The sequence below is a fragment of the Triturus cristatus genome, chromosome 10, assembly GCF_964204655.1.
Source record: "Triturus cristatus chromosome 10, aTriCri1.1, whole genome shotgun sequence".
Taxonomy (NCBI): Eukaryota; Metazoa; Chordata; class Amphibia; order Caudata; family Salamandridae; genus Triturus; species Triturus cristatus.
The window spans coordinates 813690181-813710254 of NC_140593.1; the positions used below are offsets into that span (position 1 = coordinate 813690181).

General features: G+C 42.7%; 1 protein-coding gene across 5 annotated transcripts in view; it reads left to right on the plus strand.

Annotated features, from left to right (window-relative positions):
- The first annotated feature begins 1320 nt into the window (after nt 1-1320).
- Nucleotides 1321-20074, plus strand: part of RAB11FIP3 (RAB11 family interacting protein 3) — a 510528-nt gene continuing 491774 nt past the window's right edge. For all 5 annotated transcript variants that reach the window (XM_085628392.1, XM_085628394.1, XM_085628393.1 and 2 more), the window contains exon 1: nt 1321-2412. In XM_085628392.1, coding sequence (XP_085484518.1) covers nt 1447-2412 — 966 coding nt within the window. In that variant the 5' untranslated portion in view covers nt 1321-1446. The remainder of the gene's footprint in view (nt 2413-20074) is intronic.

Sequence of the window (20074 nt, forward strand, 5' to 3'; positions counted from 1 at the left end):
AGTTCTGTATAGCCTTTTCAGAAATAGTGAGATACTTATGCTTCCTGGGCACAGATACAGGACCACCGTATATTGCTCTTGCACCACAGTTCGCTGCTAAAGAACCTGGACCGCCAAGCCCCTTCCCAGAGCTCATCGCACCTGCCAGATTCGGATCAGAGTTCTTCATTAATCTCACTGCCTGATCAAAGTTCCTTGCAGTACCCTTTGCCAGACCAGGGTCCATTGCAAAGCCCTGTGGTGGACCAGGGTTCTTCTCAATATCCTGTGCCTGACCAAAGCTCATTGCAATATCCTGAGCCAGACACATGTTCATCACAACACCCTGTACCAGACCAAAGTTCATCACAGGATTCTGAGCCGGACCAGAGTACTTTACTCTATTATCATCTTGATCAGAGTTCATCTCCGATTCCAGAGCTAGAGGAGAGCTCCTTACACTTTCAAGTGCCGGACCAGAGTTCATTACAATTTCCAGTTGCCGACCAGTGTTCTTTGCAGTTACCATCACCAGACCAGTATCCATTATATTTTCCACTTCCAGACCAGAGCTTATTGCAGTACCCCGAGCCTGACCAGAGTTTGTTTACATTCCAAGAGAGAAGTTTAACACGATTCCAAGGGTCCGACCCAATCTTATGTCAGTTTCCAGAGCCTGACCAAAGCAATTCACAACTTGTAGAGTCCATTGAGACCCTGTCAGATTGGCCCTCACTTGACCAGATTTCATCTGAATTCCCAGCCCCTGACCAGAGCTCAACACAATCCCCAATACTTGATCAAAGTGTGTTGTACTTCCCTTTTCCTGATCAAAGTTCAGATTCCCCAACACCTGATCAGAGTGCATTGCAGTCACTTTTTCCTGACCAGGGGTCATCACAGTTCTTACCTCCTGACCAAAGCTCTTCGCTGTCCCCAGCACCTGACCAACGCTTATTGCAGTTCCCATACCCTGACCAAAGTTCTGAGGTCCCAGCACCTGATTTGGGCTCTTTGCTTTTTTCTCAATTGTCACAGCCTGCTCAGGACTCGTCGGAGATTCCAGCTCCAGATCAGAGCTCTTCGCACGTGAATGAAGAATTTTTCCAGGAAAGAAGCAGACATCCACCATTTGTTACATCGCCATATCACTCTCCAAGAATAAGTACTACTTTTGGAACTGCACGAGGAGGGGTTTATTGAATTTTATTGGATCTTTCTGCAAAATATCATGGACCTCAGTCTGAATAATTTGGGGATGTATTCATGCCTGGCCCAGGCATAGCAATGAATGTCAGCCTGCAAAGAATGCATGCTGCGTGTCCTTCAGTCTGTTACATGGTGGAATTACCTGGGGGGAATGCAATGAAGAGCAGTTTGACCTTTCTCTTGTTGAAGGTTTTGCGTATTTGCATTTTGCAAAGTGATGATGGACATGTCTGACCTACTTCATCTTGTGTATAACTAATGAAAATGGAGGCGGATTTGTTAAGAACTCTACCAGAACCAGATGCAAAAAGTGGGCTTGATCCTGGGGGGCAGATATTTGGTAGTATGCTGTTCCCAGAGCAGAATGGTAAATATTTCATCATGGAGCTTGAGAAACGAGCATATCCTTTGGGTCAGGGAGACCCCCCTGAAGGACCCAGCCTCGTTTTGACTCCCAGCAAACTACCACCTCTTCTGGAGAAAGATGACCAGAACATCAAAGGAAACCAAGATCCCTATCCCGATAGTCCAATTGAATATTTGTGTCGACTGGAAGAGGGCACAGATGGGATGTATAGTTTAGGCAATGATGAAAGGAGACCAGCAGAACTGCCTCATCTCGTTGGCCAAAATGAGAAATGGGAATCGGATTTTCGCTTTGATGTGCTGGATCCTTTTCCTGTTGAAACATGTACCGATTTGACTAGAGATGAGGAGTTATTGGTAGACCTGTCTTTGTCTCCTCATTCCAGTAATGGAGATCAAACTTCCAAAATTGTAAATGGGTTTCTAGTGGATCTGGAAGCCTTTGAAGAGGAAACTAACCTTTTTCCTGTACAGTCCTATAATTATCTTGGAACCTCCCAAGATTCGCTGTTTGAGCATACTTCGTCTGTTGACGAGAAGCATGTGGGCTGCATGGATAGCCAATCCCCATGTGCAGAGGATGTTTGCTACCCTTCCCAAGTCTGCGAAGGACTGCCCCATCATGATGACAGCAATGCAGACCCCAGTTTTGTTGTACATTTCCCCCCCCAGCAAGTGCAAACTATGGAGCCCCTTCAGGATGTAAACCTGCCTAACCCCACCCAAGAAGATACCTCGATCTGTGAGGATGAGGCTGCTCGCCTCCGTGCTGTGTTTGATGCCCTTGACCAAGATGGAGATGGATTTGTAAGCATAGAAGAGTTTGTCCAGTTTGCAACAGCTTACGGAGCAGAACAGGTAAATACTTTAATTAAATTGATCTAGGGCATGGCACCCTAAATGTGTCAATTTTCAAGTAAATGAAATGCATTACTTACATTTACTTCTAGGGTCATCTTGAATCGTGCCCCTCATGTTCTTGTTCTGTACCTGTCTATATTTTCCTTTCTCTCTATGGTATTTTTCACTGTAAAGTCTACCAGCGGGGCAAATGAAAATGGATAAAACACAAGTGTGTATTTCAGAAAACAGAGATGGTTGTGCATGGCATTTAAATATGGCTTACAAAACGTCGTATTAAACAACCACACCAGTCAGCTGGAAGCAGAGAATATATTTTGCTTGTCAGTCAGCATGTTTCCTGGTAGCATTGCTTGTGGAAATGTAATAGAGAAGACCAGGTTTTCGCTTGATAAGGTTTTGCGGCGGTGCATCTTGCAAAGCCATGAAGGGCATGTAGATTAAGTAAGGCAGAATTGTGGACTTCGGGTCTGATTTATTTTTATTTATTTTTTTATGTGTGTTTTGAATTGGAAGAAAATTTATTCAGATTTGCTACCACTTTATTGGAACCGGGTAAGAAAAGCAGCCTGTTCCCAATAAGGGGTGGGAGCATGGCAGAGGATGTTCGGCTGGAGTATTGAAAACAGTACATTTATTCTTTGGAGCAGGAGAAACGAGCAGACACATTGGCAAAGTGTCGGAACCATGAAGGGCCCGGCCTGTTTCTGACTCCCAGCAAACTAATCCGTTCTCTGAAGCATTCAGCATTTATGTTACCTGAAATGGGTGCTTGAACCAACTTCGGCTGTCTTTGAGACTGGAGAAAAAGTATTTGTTTTTTAGGAAGCAATTACAAACTTGGTCGTACTCCTCATTGTACGGCCGCCCCCAAGAATTGTCACTGGTTTTATCTGGACAGTTTTGAATTGTTACCTAGTGCTAGGACGCCGTTGGGATAACAGTACGCTTTATAAGTCAATTTCATTCATTCATTCATTTATAAATGTTTTCTGATTTAGGGCTTTATGTAAGGCAACCATCCGCATTGCTGGATGCCATAGCCAAAATTCAGCTCCCACTTTGATGGACTGGATTTTGTGAAATGTTTATTATTCCTACTTTTAAGTGATGTATGTCATTGTTACGCTGTTTGCCCAGTACATCTGACATATTTTTAATGCGTTAGCTAAAGTGTATTTTTAGTTTGGTATGAAATTATATTGCCAAATATTTTAAAAGTCAACTGCAAAGTATTAACTGTGTACAACTAATGTTAATCACTTAGATTGTGGCTCTAGTTAAAACCATCAAGCGACCCTACAGAACAGGCAAGTAGGGATTGTATCAACATGCATTGGCATACCCAGTAGGTTTCACCTTTATAATGGGAGTGCCAAGCTATTGGCTTTGCCAATGCTCGTTTGTAAGGAATAAAAAAAAAAAAGGAAAAAACATTACAAAAGTTTGGAGGAAAAACCATAACATATTTTAAGGTATCTCAAAACTGTGCACTGAATTCATTATTTTGAATCTGTATCTATGGTATGGTTTATTTTTCAAATACATTTCACTCAGGAAACTGAATGGAATTTAAAAAGAATAAGTACGTTTAACGGGAAATGTTTGCCAACTCCTAATTTACTTTTACAGGACTAGGAACTGAAACATGCGCCTGCCATTTTGTCCTTTGCAGTAGCCAAGGGAATACATTTAGGGGTCTCCAGGAGAAGAGATATCTCCTTTTCAGTAATGCTAATTACACACTCTACCTCGAACACCAGCTAAGTAACTGCTGTAGCAGACCCCTCACCCAGCACCTAAAAGCCTTTGTGTGCCAATGCCTACGCTTTTGTGCAGTATGTGGATTGCAGGAGTTAAAATAAAAACAACCCATAAAGTCTGCTTTTTAGTCATACCCAGGCAAAAATACCTGTTGTACTTTTACAGACCAGTTGTAAGGGGTAGGGAGAAACACTATGAATGTGGGGCAGTTCTTTTAAGGCAGAAGCATCACATGAGGGAGAGAGCAAGAAAACCCGTGCACTCTAATGAAGTGCTGAATGGAAACCGGTAGCTCCCTAAATGTGAGAAGTGTAAGGATACAAGTCAGCCAATCAAAAGGAAAGAAAATAGGCTATGCTCCAAGAAGAGATAAGTAGCAATAAAATGAGTGACAAAAAGGCCATTCAATGACAAGTAATGGGCGCATTTTGAATCCACTTAAGTTTTTGGTATGGATTACAAGAAGCTTGCACCTACCAGAAAGCTAAAAGCTGGGTAGGTGAGACCTAAAACGAGTTTTCTGAAAGTAAGTAACGGAAGTATTCAAGTGCCCTAAATAAAAGGATGGTAAAGAAGCTATGCTCTAGGGGAGAGACAAATGCATGATTGACAATGCAAGCCATCAAATAAGAATCAAGTAAATGAGAGTGACAATAAAGCCAAGCAGTTGCCAGTTTTAAGCCATCTGTAGGTTTTGATAAACCTATAATGAGTCTTGCTAGTGCTGTCTGTTAGACGCAACTTAAATGTCTCCCAACCCTAACAAACCAGTCATATTGGCTTTTCTGTACTGAAAACATTTTACCAAGCTTCACCCACACACAGTGCAGGTGCAGCATTCAAGCATCCTTTAAAAGCAGATCACATACGTAGCAATATCAGCAGTGTGCACTTACACACACTCACACTCTCGCATAAAATAGGTACTGTATATGCAGTAATGGTGCCACCTTCCTTCACACACATACAATGGTGATAGCAGAGGTAGTATTAGGGCAAGTTTCCCCTACACTCACAGCATAATTATAGAAACGCTGTAGTGTTAATTGTGCCAGATTCTCTTGCCGTAAAGTATATTTGAGCTCCCTACTGGATGATCATAGTGTGGTTAAACAATATGGGATGAATGAAGAAAGACCAAAGCAAATTTTCGGGTGTTGATGAGCAACAATACAAATGGCAGAAAAGGGTTTTAGTGCTACAACTCAACAATGCTCTCATCACTAATAAGGCCCTTTTCTGTCTGGAACATTGCCTTCAGTTCTAAGGGCCTGATGTATAATATTGAGCCTAGACACAATTCCTTGATTGAAGGATTGCTAATAGCTATGAGGGCCACTTCAGGCATATTGTGCTCCGATTCGGAGGCTACATAGTAGGTGCTGGGTCCACTTCTGGGGGGCTCATCTGGAGTATTGTTTCAAGAGCTTGCAGTCCAATTTGATGTGCGGGTACTGGAGTTCTCATTTGAAGTGATGTTTGGTTCTAGAGGCCACCACTGGAGTGTTGTGTCCAGTTGTGGGGGCCTTATCTGGAGGTTTATGGGGATAGAACCATATGAGGGAGACAACTGGAAAACTTGTGCACTATGACGGAGGTCTTAAAGAAAAAAGTAGTTCCCTAAAAGTGAGCAGTGGAAGGGCTCTAGTAAAGAGGACATGCTCCAGAGAGAAGAACAAACATGATGGGCAAGGCTAGTCATTAAATAAGAATAAATGAAAAGAAATGGACAATGCTAGCCAATAGTAAGCAATGAGTGGGTTTAGGCCCACATTAAGCTTTGCTAAGCTCACATTAGCGGTCTGGTAGGCTCGACCTAAAATAAGTGTAAAAGAATGAGAGATATAGGTTGAATCTAGTGCCACAGGGTTGGGAGCTCGGATGATTTCTTTTGATCATTAATGAGGTGTTGTCAGGTTGAGTGGCACTAGTCAACATTTATCATGCTGTGGCTTCATTCTGCTTCCTAATTTGTTGTGGATCATTGTAAAACAGCAGTTCTGGAGCAAATTAAATTGTTGTCATAGCCCTTCGAGTGAACTGAAAAATGCTTCATGAAGTGGCGTGACTTGGTATTGTTAGTTTGCAGGGATAGGGTTTTAAAGAAAGCAGGTCTCCCCCGGGCTATCTATTCATTTCGCCAACTACTTACATGAAGCCAAATAGACCCCGTTAATGACCTGTTGTAACGTCAGGTTGTGATTATTTTGCGGTTCACCTCACTTAAAGCCCTGGATGTGCACTCATGAATGAATGTTGAAAGAAGTCCTCCACTTCATATTTTTGCTTTTTGCTTTATTGGAACAAGTGGGTTCAATCCCATTCTTGGCTTGCCTGGATCACCCTTTTCAGGTCGTCCTGCATGTGGTGCTGTCCTTGACTGCTAAGCAGCGTATTGCAGTGGTGCAAACAAATGATGCTGTACAATTAGATTTAAATTGTTTGTTGCTGCTCCTCTTGAGATGCCAAGTGTAGAATTATTTAAGGGTTACCGCCTGGGGCTTCTCTTTCTCTAGTGGCCACCTTTGCTTAATGTCTGTCTTGCCTGTTTGAAACTAGGTACTCCAGCCAGGCATAGGACCAACTCCTCAGAGTCTAGAGGTTGGTAGAGAGGATCTTCTGTTCTCCACTGTCACATTGCACTTGTGTAAAATAGTGTGCAAGGCATATGCTGAAAAGACCACACAGAGCCATCCATTAGTTAGTTGAAAGCAGTACCACAACCGTCTACAGAAGGTTAGACCTTTCCCTGTATAAAGCAGACCAATATTTGAATTTGCTCATATCTGAGCACAGAGAATTATTAAGGAAGGCTTCTACGTAGTGTGTAATGCATAGGATGAGACTGGTTCCATGCTTGGGTATTTTTCAACGTTGCGCATGCTCAAGGGGACATTCTTTGGTTTCTAGTTTGAGTCGAGTGTCCACGTCTGGTTGTAGATAAGGAGAATAAACATAGGTGCACTGAGAGTGATATTGATATAGACATTTGATATAGCGCCTGACTCACTCCCAAAGAAGTATCTCAGTGCTTCCCTGCTAAGAGTGGAGGAACTTCTAAAACAACCTGGTCTTCAAACCCTTCTTGAAGGAGATAAAGTCTGAGCAGAAGCAGAGACTAAGGGGAGTGTGTTCCAGTGATTGGGGCAGTGTATGAAAACGATCTGCCCCCCTGATTTGAGCTCTGAATACGAGGAATAGTCAGAAGTCCAAGGACCTGAGGCACATAGCGGGTCGATATGGGTTTAAAAAAATGGACAAGTAGGCAGTGCGGGATTTGTGAAGTGTCTTATGTGTCAGACAGCAAAGTTTAAAGACTATCCGTTTCCTGATTGGCAGCCAATGAAGCGCCCGAAGAATAGGGGCGGAGGGGGAGCGGGAAGGAAGATTGTAGATTAGTTTTAACGGCAGTGGTCTGGACCGAATTGCAACTTGGTCAGCAAGTTGTTGTTTACTGATGTTAGTAGAGCATTCCCGTAGTCTAGGTGACTAATAATGAGGCTGGACAAGAGATTTCCTGGCACTGTCGGGAAGCCAAGGGAGGTCCTTTTTAAGAAGCTTCATGGAGGCAAAGCAGGAGCCCAATGTGGTGTTTACTTGGTCCTTCATGGAAAGTGATCAGTCCAACTTCACTCAGATTTTTCACTGTCTGCTTAGTTGAAAAATCAGGGCAAAGTTCAGACTGCCACCAGTTGGCCTACCAAAGCTCAGACGCTTTCCCAAAGAGCAAAATCTCAGTTTTGTTGCTGTTTAATTGGAGATAGTCACTAGGCATCCAAACAGCGACATCCCTCATGCAATTAGCAACTTTGCTTTTCACCATGTCTGGATCTGGAATTAAGCCAGCATGATAAAACAAGGTCTTGGATGGTATATTTTTCTGATGTTTGTTTCCAGCAGTATTTGCTTGTTAGGACTAGGAGCACTACTGAATGGCTTTTTAGAGAATAGTGCAGAGGACATTTACATTATTGAGCTCTTCCCAGTTTGGATGGAGGTTAGGAGGAGGCCTGAGAAAGGGACATAAAGTGAGCCTTAGGAAGTACAGCTACCCTAGGAATAGCAAGCTTTCCCCCTTTTATTATGACTGCGTTTAAATTGTTTAAATACATAGAGAGGTAGACTGGGACAGATAAAGGTCACAGTTATTCAGCTCTATTTTAATGTTCATTTTGTCATACGTAGAAGCAGCTTGTATGTTTTGAAATTTCACCTAGACAGTGCAAGTGCTGTCTCTGCGAGACTTTTGTTTACGTACAGTGGGTTTAACCCCTTCCCCGCTCATGACGGAACCGCTCCGTCATGAGCCACGGTTGCCGTGTGCTCATGACGGAACCGCTCCGTCATGCCACGACCGTTGGCGGCCACTCCGCCCACGCGGCGCTGTTTCCCCGCCTGTGCGGGGGGACAACGCAACTGGGCGGAGTCATGACGGAACCGTTCCGTCATGAGCACAGCTCAACCGTGGCTCGGCTCCGTCATGAGCACAGCGCCACCGTGCTGCCCCCCCGCACCCCCCAGCGCTGCGGCGGAATTCCCGCCGCAGCGAAGGGGTTAAAGCTCACCCATAGTTTACCATTTGTCAGCTTCAGCATTACTCTCATTTCCTTCATTATTGTTGGCTGCGGCATGCAGGTGGTATTTCCTCTTCTGGTGTTCGTTACTCACACAGAGTATGGACCAATTACTTGTGTCCATCCACTGCTCCCGTTTTTGGAGCTACTTTGTGTTCAAGCACTCCCTATGATTGCTTGTGTTTTCAGTCCGTCTTCCATATCCCTGTCCATGCAGCATCTATTCCCTCGCACCTATCCCCCCTTCTATGTTGTTTCTTTTCTCCTTCACCAATCCCATACTCTACTCCACATTTATGCCACTCTGCTATACACTGCACCACTCTACGCCACTGTACTCTACATCATTGCACATTACTGTACGCCAGCGCCCTGCACTCTGCGCCACTGTGCCACAACCCTTTACGACACTGCACTGTACTCCACACCACTGCATTCTACTCTGCAACGCTGTAATCTACGCTACAGCACTTTAATTACTTTAATTTGCACCAGTCTACACCACTGAACTATGCACCACTTTACTCTGCACCATTCTTCTCTAGGCCACAACACTCTGCTCTGCTCTATTCCGCACGAATGCACTCTATGCAACTGCACTATACTTTTCTCTGCACCAATACACTCTACAATACTGCACTCTACGCTACTGCACTATATGCCACTCTACTCTGCACGACTATATGCCACTGCACTCTGCTCTTTACCATTGCACTCTACTCTGCACCACTCTATGCCACTCTACACAAACTGCACCGACACAATACACTACTCTATGCCACTGCACTCTACTCTACATCACTCTACACCACTGCACTCTATATCACTCTACACACTCTATGCCACTCTACTATACTTTGCAACCACTCTATGCCACTACACTCTTTACTCTACTCTGTACCACTCAACGCCACTGCACTCTGCACACCTCACTATTGTATATCGCTGCACTCTACGCAGCTCTACTCTGTGCCACTGCGCTTTACGCCCTCCTCTTTACTTTGCACCATTCTACTCTACGCCACTGCACTCTACGCCACTGCATTCTATGCCTGTCACCGCTATGCCCGTCCACTCTATGCCCCTCCACTGTACGCCAGTCCACTCCTCACTGTGCCACTCTACGCCATGCCACTCAATGCCACTTCCCTCTACGCCACTGCACAATGTGCCTTTCTATGCCGCTTAACTCTGCCATGCCACTCAGCTCTACTCCAGTCTACGCCGCTCCACTCTTACTCTACACAACTGCCCTCTATGCCAGTCCTCTCAGCTCTATGCCACTCCGATCCACTGTGCTGTACCAAAGGGCTCGAATATATTGACAATGTCAATAGCTCTTGCGTAGGCAAAACCTATTGGCTTCATCATTGATTGTTTTTGTACTGGTGTGGTCTCTTGGCTTTTGGTCTATGCTATTATCTTTTTATTTTAACTCGGTGTCTCTCTTGAATCTCTTGGCTCATATACCTAGCGCTTTATATGGTCCTATTCTGGGAGGTACTGAGCACCTGCACCTATTTATTTTTAGAGGGAGAGCCGAGAGCATCTGCACTTTTTAGCAGAGGTACAATCATTTTAATTACAGGGTACCAGCACTACTCAGAAGCAAACAGGTACTATATGTATGGAATGTAATTTAATAGGGCTCCCGGTGTTATGGTATTTCTTTTGAACATTTGCTTCTGTATTTACCACTATTTATTTTCTGGTCATCTTATTGGTACTTTCCATATTTATTTGATGTTTTGAGAATAAATGTAGATGTGAAATGGTATATTTCCGCATTTATTTAACTGATAACTTGCACTCATACTTTGGTACCTGTCACGCTTTAGCTAATTAAGCTGCCAAATATAACAAAACACTACACCCACAGGTAAATATTAGCATTGTATACAAATATTTGTTAACATATGCCTGTATTAAAGGAAATTGAATGCAGGATTTTTTTTTTTACACTCCATGATGTCTATCTACTCAACTGTTGGCTTATAATTTATGAAGGACAGCACGGAGAGTCACTCACAAGATGCAGTTTTCTGTATTTTTCGACTTCTTAAAATTAATACAGACAGGTAACATACTGTTTTCTGTCTGTATTCATATGTAAAAACGGAAAACTGGGAGCATTAATTATAAAACTTATTGTCTTTTAGTGCCTTTTGTACTTGAAGTATTGCCGGTGGTTGCTTGACTACATATTTTGCATCTCTTCGTACCTCTTGTGCCACTAAATACCGCACAGAAACCTGTAAATTCGAACTATTGAAATGTAGGCTTTAACCCCTTCAGTGCCCATGACGAGCTGGACTCGTCATGGGCTGCGGTGGCGCTGTGCCCATGACGAGTCCAGCTCGTCATGAACTCCGCCCGCTAATGGAAGGCGCGGCACTGGGCGGGGAAAGGGGCGGGCATGCAAGGGGTTAAAAAACCTACGTTGTGCTGCTTTCCACGATTATTGAGAGTGGGCCTTCTAATTATCTCACAGGAAGGTTATCCCTTAAAGATCAACAGTTATAATCTCTGAATATATCAGCAAAAGTATATCTTCCGTTGCTAACCGTTTAATGCTTTCATCACTCTATCTTAAAGGGTCACAAACTGTGAAGTCGTTGCATTTCTCTAATAAAAGAAAATGCAGAAAATGATTGGTTTGCCTCACTAAAGGGGAGTGTAAGCTCTTGTTGCAACTCTGATCCGATTTTAAGTATAAAATGTTGACTCCTACATTGACTAGACTGGCAGATGCCATATCGGCTTCATTCCTTAAAGGATCCGGCACGGTTCAGCTAATGCTCCTCTGAGTTTATCTCCATACGTCCCAATAAAGTTACTTTTTTGTATATAAATCACTGAAAACCTAACTTTAGAAAGTGAGACGTGACATCACACTAAACAAACACAAAAATTAATACAACTCGGTAAAGTGAAAGAGTAAATTTAAAAATGTGATAACAATTGGAAATTAAGAAAACAATAACAATTTCAAAGTGCTTGAAAAAAGAAAGGAGTTGTACATGTACAAAATACAGTTTTTTGGTAGCTCAAAAGTTATTTCAGAGCAGCCAGGCAGCAAGAGAGCAGTGGAATGAAGTCCAGGCAGGAAAATCTTTCATAAAGGTGTATTTATTTAACGCTGCAAAAAGGTTTAGACAAGCAGAGTTGAGCTTAGTAGGAAGAACTCTCCAGAGCCTCAAAGAAAAATATCCCGTTGCCTTAGTCAGTGTGAGAATCTCATAGGGCAGCCGGTGCCCCTAGACACCCTTTGGAAATGTTTCATTTATCTGCCACTTGTTCAGGGTGGTCCATGGCAAGCACCATGACAGCAATGCAACAAAATTGGAAAAAAATCAGAACATTATGCGGCAACCTGTGCAACGGAATGGACAGGGGCGATAGTATCATTTTTGCACAGCCCATAGACAAGGCCGACTTGGTATGGACCAAAAGATGGATTTTGAAGGAGGTCCAAAAAGAACACATAAGGCCTGATAGTAAACCATTACCTGTTTGTCAAAGTGCAGCTTTACTCCGAGACGGGCACCAAAGTGCCCTCAGAAATATTTTCTTCTGGAAGCTATTTTTTTGCACATCCGCGAATGGAACAACATACTAGACATCCTCCACTTTTTGTTATTTGATAAGTTGTATTCAGTATAAGTAAAAAGTCACTTTACTCTTTGTATAATGACAACATTAGCAGGCAGAACATAAATAAAACCAATGAAAAAATAAAAAGAGACAACAAGAAAGCGAGGATGGGCAATACTAAAACAGAATATATGTTAAGGTATATATAACGTAAATTATTTTTCTTCTTTCAATTCCTAAACCCCCCTTACTTATCGCAGGGCAGCAGTGTACATACCTGAGATTCCCAGATTTGTACCAAATGTCGGCATTTGCTATTATTTTCTACAATAGACATTTTGAACCTGCAGAGATCTATAAATTGATGTTACCTTTCCATATTGTCAGCTGGTTACCGTCTAACCACCCCCCACGTTTTTTTAAAATAAGATTCTCCTCGTATTTGTGTAGTGAACAGGAAAAGCTGAGCTGTGTACCAACTGCTTGGAACTCAAAATAGCACTGGAACTATAAAGTTTGAGGAATTAATTTAAAAGACAACATCTGCCATAATACGTGTTTGGGACAGCAGGTGTTGCGTGTCGAGTGCAGCCACATCTGTTAGGCGTGTGGAATTTTATAGAATATCTCCTTGTCCAAGGGACGGGTTGCTTCAGAAGCCTACTTGTACCGTTAAAAATCCACTTATCGTTTGGTGCGATATACTTGGGATATAAAATTATGGCAGCGTTCATAATGTATCAGAGCTCTGATAATAGCCTCCCCAATTATTCCAAAGGTCATATTTCATCAAGGTTTACATTTTAGCAAGGCTTTCGTTTCCCCATCTTTCTGTTAATCTATTTAAAAGAGCTGGAAGCTCTATTTACTGGGTTGGAATGCACTGGGAGTTTGTGTACACATAATTAAAGGTATTCAAATACTGCTCTCTAAACTCATCCACATTGGAAAAGGTTGGACATTCACTTCAGACAAAGGAATGTTTCCGTGATTATTTACACTGATTATCTATTACCATTTTTAAAAATAAATTGACACATCAAATACATTTTACTTAAAACAGGACTCGGACAAATGGTATCTCAAACTGCACAATCGCTTAGCAAAACCTTTTTTTTTTTTTTTTCCAAGGTGCAACTTTTTTGTGCACATTTTATTTTTAAAGCAAGCAAACACCGGTCTTTCAAGCTTTTTCATGTATTTGCAAATATTCAGGAAGCTTTCTGGGGCATTATTTACAAGTAACCTCAAATTGTTACATTTTAAAAACAGGTGTACATGGTTTTACACTTGAACCACTTTCAGTAATGCAGGCTGAGCTCACAGCTCACTTCCTTTCCTTAGAAGGCTCGCCCTAATTGTAAATACATTTGCATTAGTGAATCCTATATACACCTTCTGCATATGGCTACAAATCTTGCTGTAGTTGTAGATGATCCTCTTTCACAGAGCCATTGCGTGGTACTGTAAATTGGCAGGCGATGGTTTGTGCTTGATCTTGGGAGTCTAGTGGATGAAATAAACATGAACTTTTGTTGTCCTTAACCCCAAACAATATGTGGAGGATACGGACTATAAGAATTCCATATCTCTGATCTGTTTAAAAACCGGATGTCACCAGTGTGGCAGCCTCCAGGGTAGAATTGGGGGACATTCTTTGGGGATATATGCAGTGCAGGTACTTGGCCATCCCAAATCACTTGTTGACCCGTGCATATTGGGTGTGGAAATGGGTCGCGCCCCTCCTTTGCAGAAGAGATTTGCATTCAGTTTCACTGCGATGCTGACTCCGTGTATATATAATAGCTTCAGGGAGATGCATTCATCTTTTGTATGTGGATATTTGTGCTACTTCCTGGCTGAAGTTGCTTTATGTATAGCTTGGTACATCCTCGGTGTGAATGAATGATGGTTGAACTATTATCCAGTGTATTTACATGTATTCTTCATTAATCTCAGACCTAGTGTCCCTCTCCAGATGCTGGAACTCACATCCTGCTCAACCATAGGCCTCATATCTTTTATTTCTTAGGCTTGTACAGGTGGTTCTCTGGTCTTCCTCTATTTTTAAGCCATTTGCAGCTGTCAAATAGTTTTTTAAAGGCAGAAACTCTTAACAGGGCAGCTTGGTGCCTGTGTTGGGTTTAGACCTTTAATCACTGCATAAGTTCTCTGATGAGAGGAAGACTAAGAATTGGAATAAAGACTTTTACTGCTGCAAATCGGAATATGACCTCTTCCCACCCTGGAAATAACCACAAATTGGTTGGTTGGTGCAATGTTAGAAGAAAGAATATATTTTATTTTCCTCTAATGATACAATTGAAAGAGGCAGGATGAAACCCATTTACTCATGTGAGTCCTAATATTAAGAGACCAATGTAAAATCAACCCTAAAGAATTTACCTTGGGGAGCGAGATAGAAAGCACTGCCATTTGCAGAAAGCGGACTAAGCCTGGAATGAACAAACGAGAATAAATGCTGGGTAGGTTCAAAGTCAAACCTTTTTGTGGAATCTAGCTTTTAAAAAGTAGGGGGTCCACGCACCAACATGTAGTGCCCTCCAAACACTTCTTCTAGACTAACCTCCTACGTCTTGTCTGGTGCACCCTATCCGAATTACTGCGGCCCACACGACTATATTCATGCAGCTTATACCTCTTCTGCACAGCCTTCAGTTCTGCCTCTGTTGCTCTGTGTCGTTCATCCCTATAACTTAACTTTATACAGCTTTGCCAATGCAGCTCAGTTCTGCGTTTTCTCAGCGGATAACCCGTTCCTGCGCAAAATGTTTTTTGCAGTGGTCTCTGTAGTGATTGGTATCCCAGGCCGATGATCGGAACTTGGGAACTGCAATGAGGATATTTAGTGTCTCTCTGTGCAAGGGAGGTCAAACCTGCTTTTAATATGAAAATGAGTGTGGTTTGATAATTGAAAGAAAATGTATACGGTTCAAGTATTTTATTGTCCTATGTTTCAGGTTAGAATTAAGTAGAGATTGTTCCTTGTCTCTGACAAGTGAGAGGCAGGGGCGTAGTGGACCCCCCCCCCCCCCAGCTTTAACAGCGGGGTGGGGTTTTTAGGGGCCTGGTTTTTGAAACTTGGCATATACGAGAACATAATTAACTGAAAGAAGAAAGAATTAACTGAAAGAAGCAAGAAAGGTGGTTTGGTAGACAAGGGAGAGAAGGGTGAGCAAGTGGATACATGAGAGGATGAAAGGTTGGATGGATGAGTGGGTAAAACGATGGATGGGTAGGTGAAAGGATAGGTGTGTGGAAGGATGGATGGATGAGTTGGTGGAAGGATTGGTGGATGAGTGGGTGACAAGATGTGTGGTTGAGTGGGTGAAAGGATGAGTGGGTAAAAGGATATGTAGATGGGTGGATGAAATGACGACACAGTAAACAGAATCTGAGAGGGTGCGTGGGTGGGTGGATGGATAGTTCATGGAAATGTGAGAGAATGGATGGGTCGGTCGAAGGATGGCAGAGTAAATGAAAATCTGAGACAATAGATGGATGACAAAGTAAATGAAAATCTGAGAGGATGGATGAATGAATGAATGGGCAAAAGGAACAATTGATGGCTGAAAGGCTTTATTGGTGGATGGGTAAGTCAAATGATGTATGTATGTGTGGAAGATGTATGGATGAATGCAGGTATCCTCATATGGTTGATCTGGGAAAGAATAGATGGATGGATGGAATGGCCAATGGTTGGATGAATGGTGGAAAATTGAATGATGGATGAAAGAATTAATGGATGACAGAATGTAAAGGTAAAATGGTGGATGGAAGTGACAACAGAGCTCTTTGACTAAGGTTTGGGCGCACTTGCTTCCTTCGTGCACTTGGACCTGTCAGAGCTTTGGTTCAAAGTGGGGAGCATTTTAATTTCTGGCTAGTCCCTTGGTCAGAGGTAACACGGTCCCTAAATCAGTCGATGAAAGGTGTCCAGCGAATTTCTGCTTTAGAAATGTCTCCACATATGTAGCTACACTGACAAGCGTTCCATTTAGATGAAAGCACACTGCTAAATTCAGCACTGAAACGGTGTCTGGGTACAACACGCTAGCACGTTGGCAAAAAAGAAAATGTAGCACCTCTCCATTATATTATCACATAGTTATATTGAAATGAGTGGTATGTGCAATGATCTCCGAAGTAGGAAATTTCGCTCTGCGGGTGAGGAACACGACAGTACCATGTGGCTGACTATAATTAGTGCTAGCATCTCATTGAAGCAATTTCCGTCTCACAGGCTGAATAACAGGCTCTGTGGCTGAGCAACCTCCACAGCACTTCTTAAAATACAATGACACCCCTTGTGTTTACATTAAGAATAATTGCTCATTGCAGACAGTCGGAACATATACATCAGAATAGAAAAGGGGAAGCTGTAGCCATTATCAGCAGTACGAATTTCCTTTTAGGAGAGTTGTGTATATATAGTCTCCTAGCACTTAGGTCCTCTTGTTGCCTTGGCGTTGATAGCTTCAGCTCCTCCCAAACAACAGAGGCCTGGTTACATAAACTACCCCAGCAGTGGCGTTACATTACATTTAGTTAGGGTGCAGGTGCTCCATTTTCCTTGGTGATGGCCAGCCCTGTTTTTCCAGAGAACCATAAAAAACATATTGAACCCTGCCATCCGTCTTGACTTTCACTGGTGCTGATAGGTCCCTCAATTTTTCCTTGACTAGTACTCTACACAGGGAAAGAAAGATACCTGCTGTTTCAAAACATCGCTGTGCTCCAGATTCGTTGTAAATATTGAGTTCTTTTCCCTGTTGTAGTCTTCCCTTGGGATGAAACTGAGGCACGGGAGAGTTGCTGGTACTATAATGCCCCACTCAGGAAACATGGGCAACACAATTATGCGCTATTCCTTTAGATCCAACAGCAGGTTCGTAGCTTACTCAGTGAGAATCGGGGGAGGGGGGTGTAAATCTCGAATTTCCCAACCAAAAGGCAGTGGGCTGCAGCATGGAGAGGTCAGATGACCAAAGTGTGGGATAGTCTGTTTCCAGGAGGAACAGGGTCAATACTGATTTGCTATTTTATACTGTGTGTAGTGTAAGTGTAAAATAATGACTTACATTTCCACAGTACTTGCTGTCACAGACCAGACTAGGACGCTTCATCACTAAACATACACAAGTCACTATTCTCCACTGCACTAACCAAGATTTCATTCTGTGGCTTTCTGGTGGAGTTCATTAACTAATAGTGGTTTCATAATGTACGATAGTGCATTCCCCTCTGATTAACATGCTTGCATTTCATTTCCATTTAAGCTGTGCGTTATTCTGTGTGTAGTGTAATCACCTGTAGGTGAAAGACTGAACAGAGTTACAGAATATTGTTTTTTACCCACACGCCTTTGACCTCGCCCCCATGCTCACACACTTTGTCCTCATTGAGTGCAGCATCACAGTTCCCATACTTTTGTTAATGCGCTTTGACTACTGCGTTTATCATATTAAAAATCAGGGCTACAATTCCCAAAATGCAAAGCTAAACACTGAACTGAATTACTCACTCCTGGACCTAGGAAACTCGAGATCTCTGCCACTTACATCGTGAATGTGATTTGTATGCTGAAGGGGTGGGCTATGGCCCGTGTGTCTAACCCCATTGTGCTTCAGATAAGTGAAAACCAACAGAGTTCGCTTTTGTTTGTGTTATCTAGTGCTTTTTCACTCCCCATCAAGCACCCTCCCACCTTTGGAATGTGCAGTGTTTAAGTGTAAACCAGTTGTGGTTATATTTGGTGTTTGTATGCGGTGTAGACTGAATACGCAAGTCTCTGATGTGATGGCATGTGCTTTGTACGGCTCGTTATACAAACCTCACATTCCTTCCCTCCCCCCAGCATTGTGTTGTCCTGTGTCAGCGGGATCCCTTACTCGCCTTCCCTCTGCTCTATTGTGTTGCAGTGTTATCTGATCCCTCAGTCGTGCGCGGCCAGTGGGGGTGGATTTAGGAATCTCGGTTACCTTTCAGGAAGAGCTCAAGCGACCCAGAATCCCCCTTGCAGCATCCTTTGTAGAATCTTTGGTACTGCGCTCTGCGCTGCGAGAGTAAGGGGTCTGAGGAGCTAAAACAAAGGCTCTGCTTATCGACTCCAAGGCCAGACTTTTCTAAGCTTTCACTGCAACTCAAGCTACGAATGCACAGAAGCCGAAGGGCTCATACTTCACAAGCAGACAGGCCCCTGAGTCGGAAACGAATCGTTTCCTCTCAGTTCCCACCCATCTCCTCTCCAGATATTTTTACACAAAAAGTAAAGTCACTTTTGTTTAGCACTAGTGCTAGTAGGCCAGTTTACTCATTTTGTAAAACATTCATTTGTTGAGGGAATCCGCATTAGCAAAGCCACTGTCTCTAAACTTGGCGAGCTGGTGTGATTAATTTTGTTTCTGTTTTTTTTTTTGGTTGTTTTTTGTTTACCGCAAATACATACAACAAAAATTTAAACGAGGAAAAAAACATGACATCTTTTAAACTTGGCAGCCACGTGTTTGCTTTAAAATATTAAATATAATTAAAATGTTGGTATCACGTATCATTTTAATTTAACCTTATTTGTGCTTCTTAGCTGGAAGATTTACTTTTAACAATGAATGAAACCGTTTTTAGTTTTACTGCTTGTCACATGAAAATAAAATGGCTTTCAAATACTGTATCCTGTATAGATAGTACAGACACTTGTGTGACCTAAAAAAACCCAAGAGGAACAATCGAAAGAAAAAAGCATTAGCAAAGTAAAGTGCTGACCCACCAGCCCTGGCACTGAAAAGCACTTCCTTTGAGGTGGATGTGCAAACAAAATGCCATCACTCACAGTGTAAGAATGTTAAGGAGCGCTTTTATGAATGAAAGTTGAACAAGACCGATGGAAGAAGAGGGATGACCCAAAGATCCCCAGGCATTTATGTCTATGTAGGGTTTGAATTATAAAATAAGTGCCAGTGCATACAATTCATCCCAGAAACCTGTGCCAGGAGGTGCTGAATGTCCGGGGTTGCTGAATGCCAATGCTGTGTAGTCATTTCATACCTCTTTCATTCACCACCCTACACTCCCTGCTCTTTTGTTTCACTCCTGCTTGTTCTTTTTCATCCCTGCTTCCTTCCTCGCTCACTGTTTTCCCGTCATTCTCTGTCCTCTTCCCCCTTTACTGCCTTCTCTCTCTCTTGTTCAGGCCCAAAGCATCAGGAATGAAAAATAAGTTCCGGTCCCCAAACACGAGTTTCACTGCCTCACCTAAAACCACAGGCTTAAACTAAGCACTGTTTTGTGTCAGTGTATTTTTTTTTTTTAACTTAAGAATGTTTTTGTCTACATGAATGAGACAGCAACAACTGGCACTAGGCCAGACCTAAAAATAAAGGTGACGTCAGAAAAAGAATACAAATCTTGTTGAAAACTTCGGTCTATCTATTCAACTTTTCTCTGCAGTTTCATCTGCCACTGCTGCTATACCCGTTTTACTGTAGCATTTGGATAGCACTTACTGTACCCTTTTGTGGGGCGTTGATGTGCTTACCCACATGGACAGGCAGCTTCACCATGTAGGGTTTGTAGGTGGAACGGTGTTGTTTTTCTTTGAGCCTATTTGGCAAATGTTTTCCCATTATGTGTTATGACCACGAGGTGCACTTGTCGTGTTATGGGAGGCAACGCCTGTCGTTATGATAGATGACGTTCTGTGAAAAATA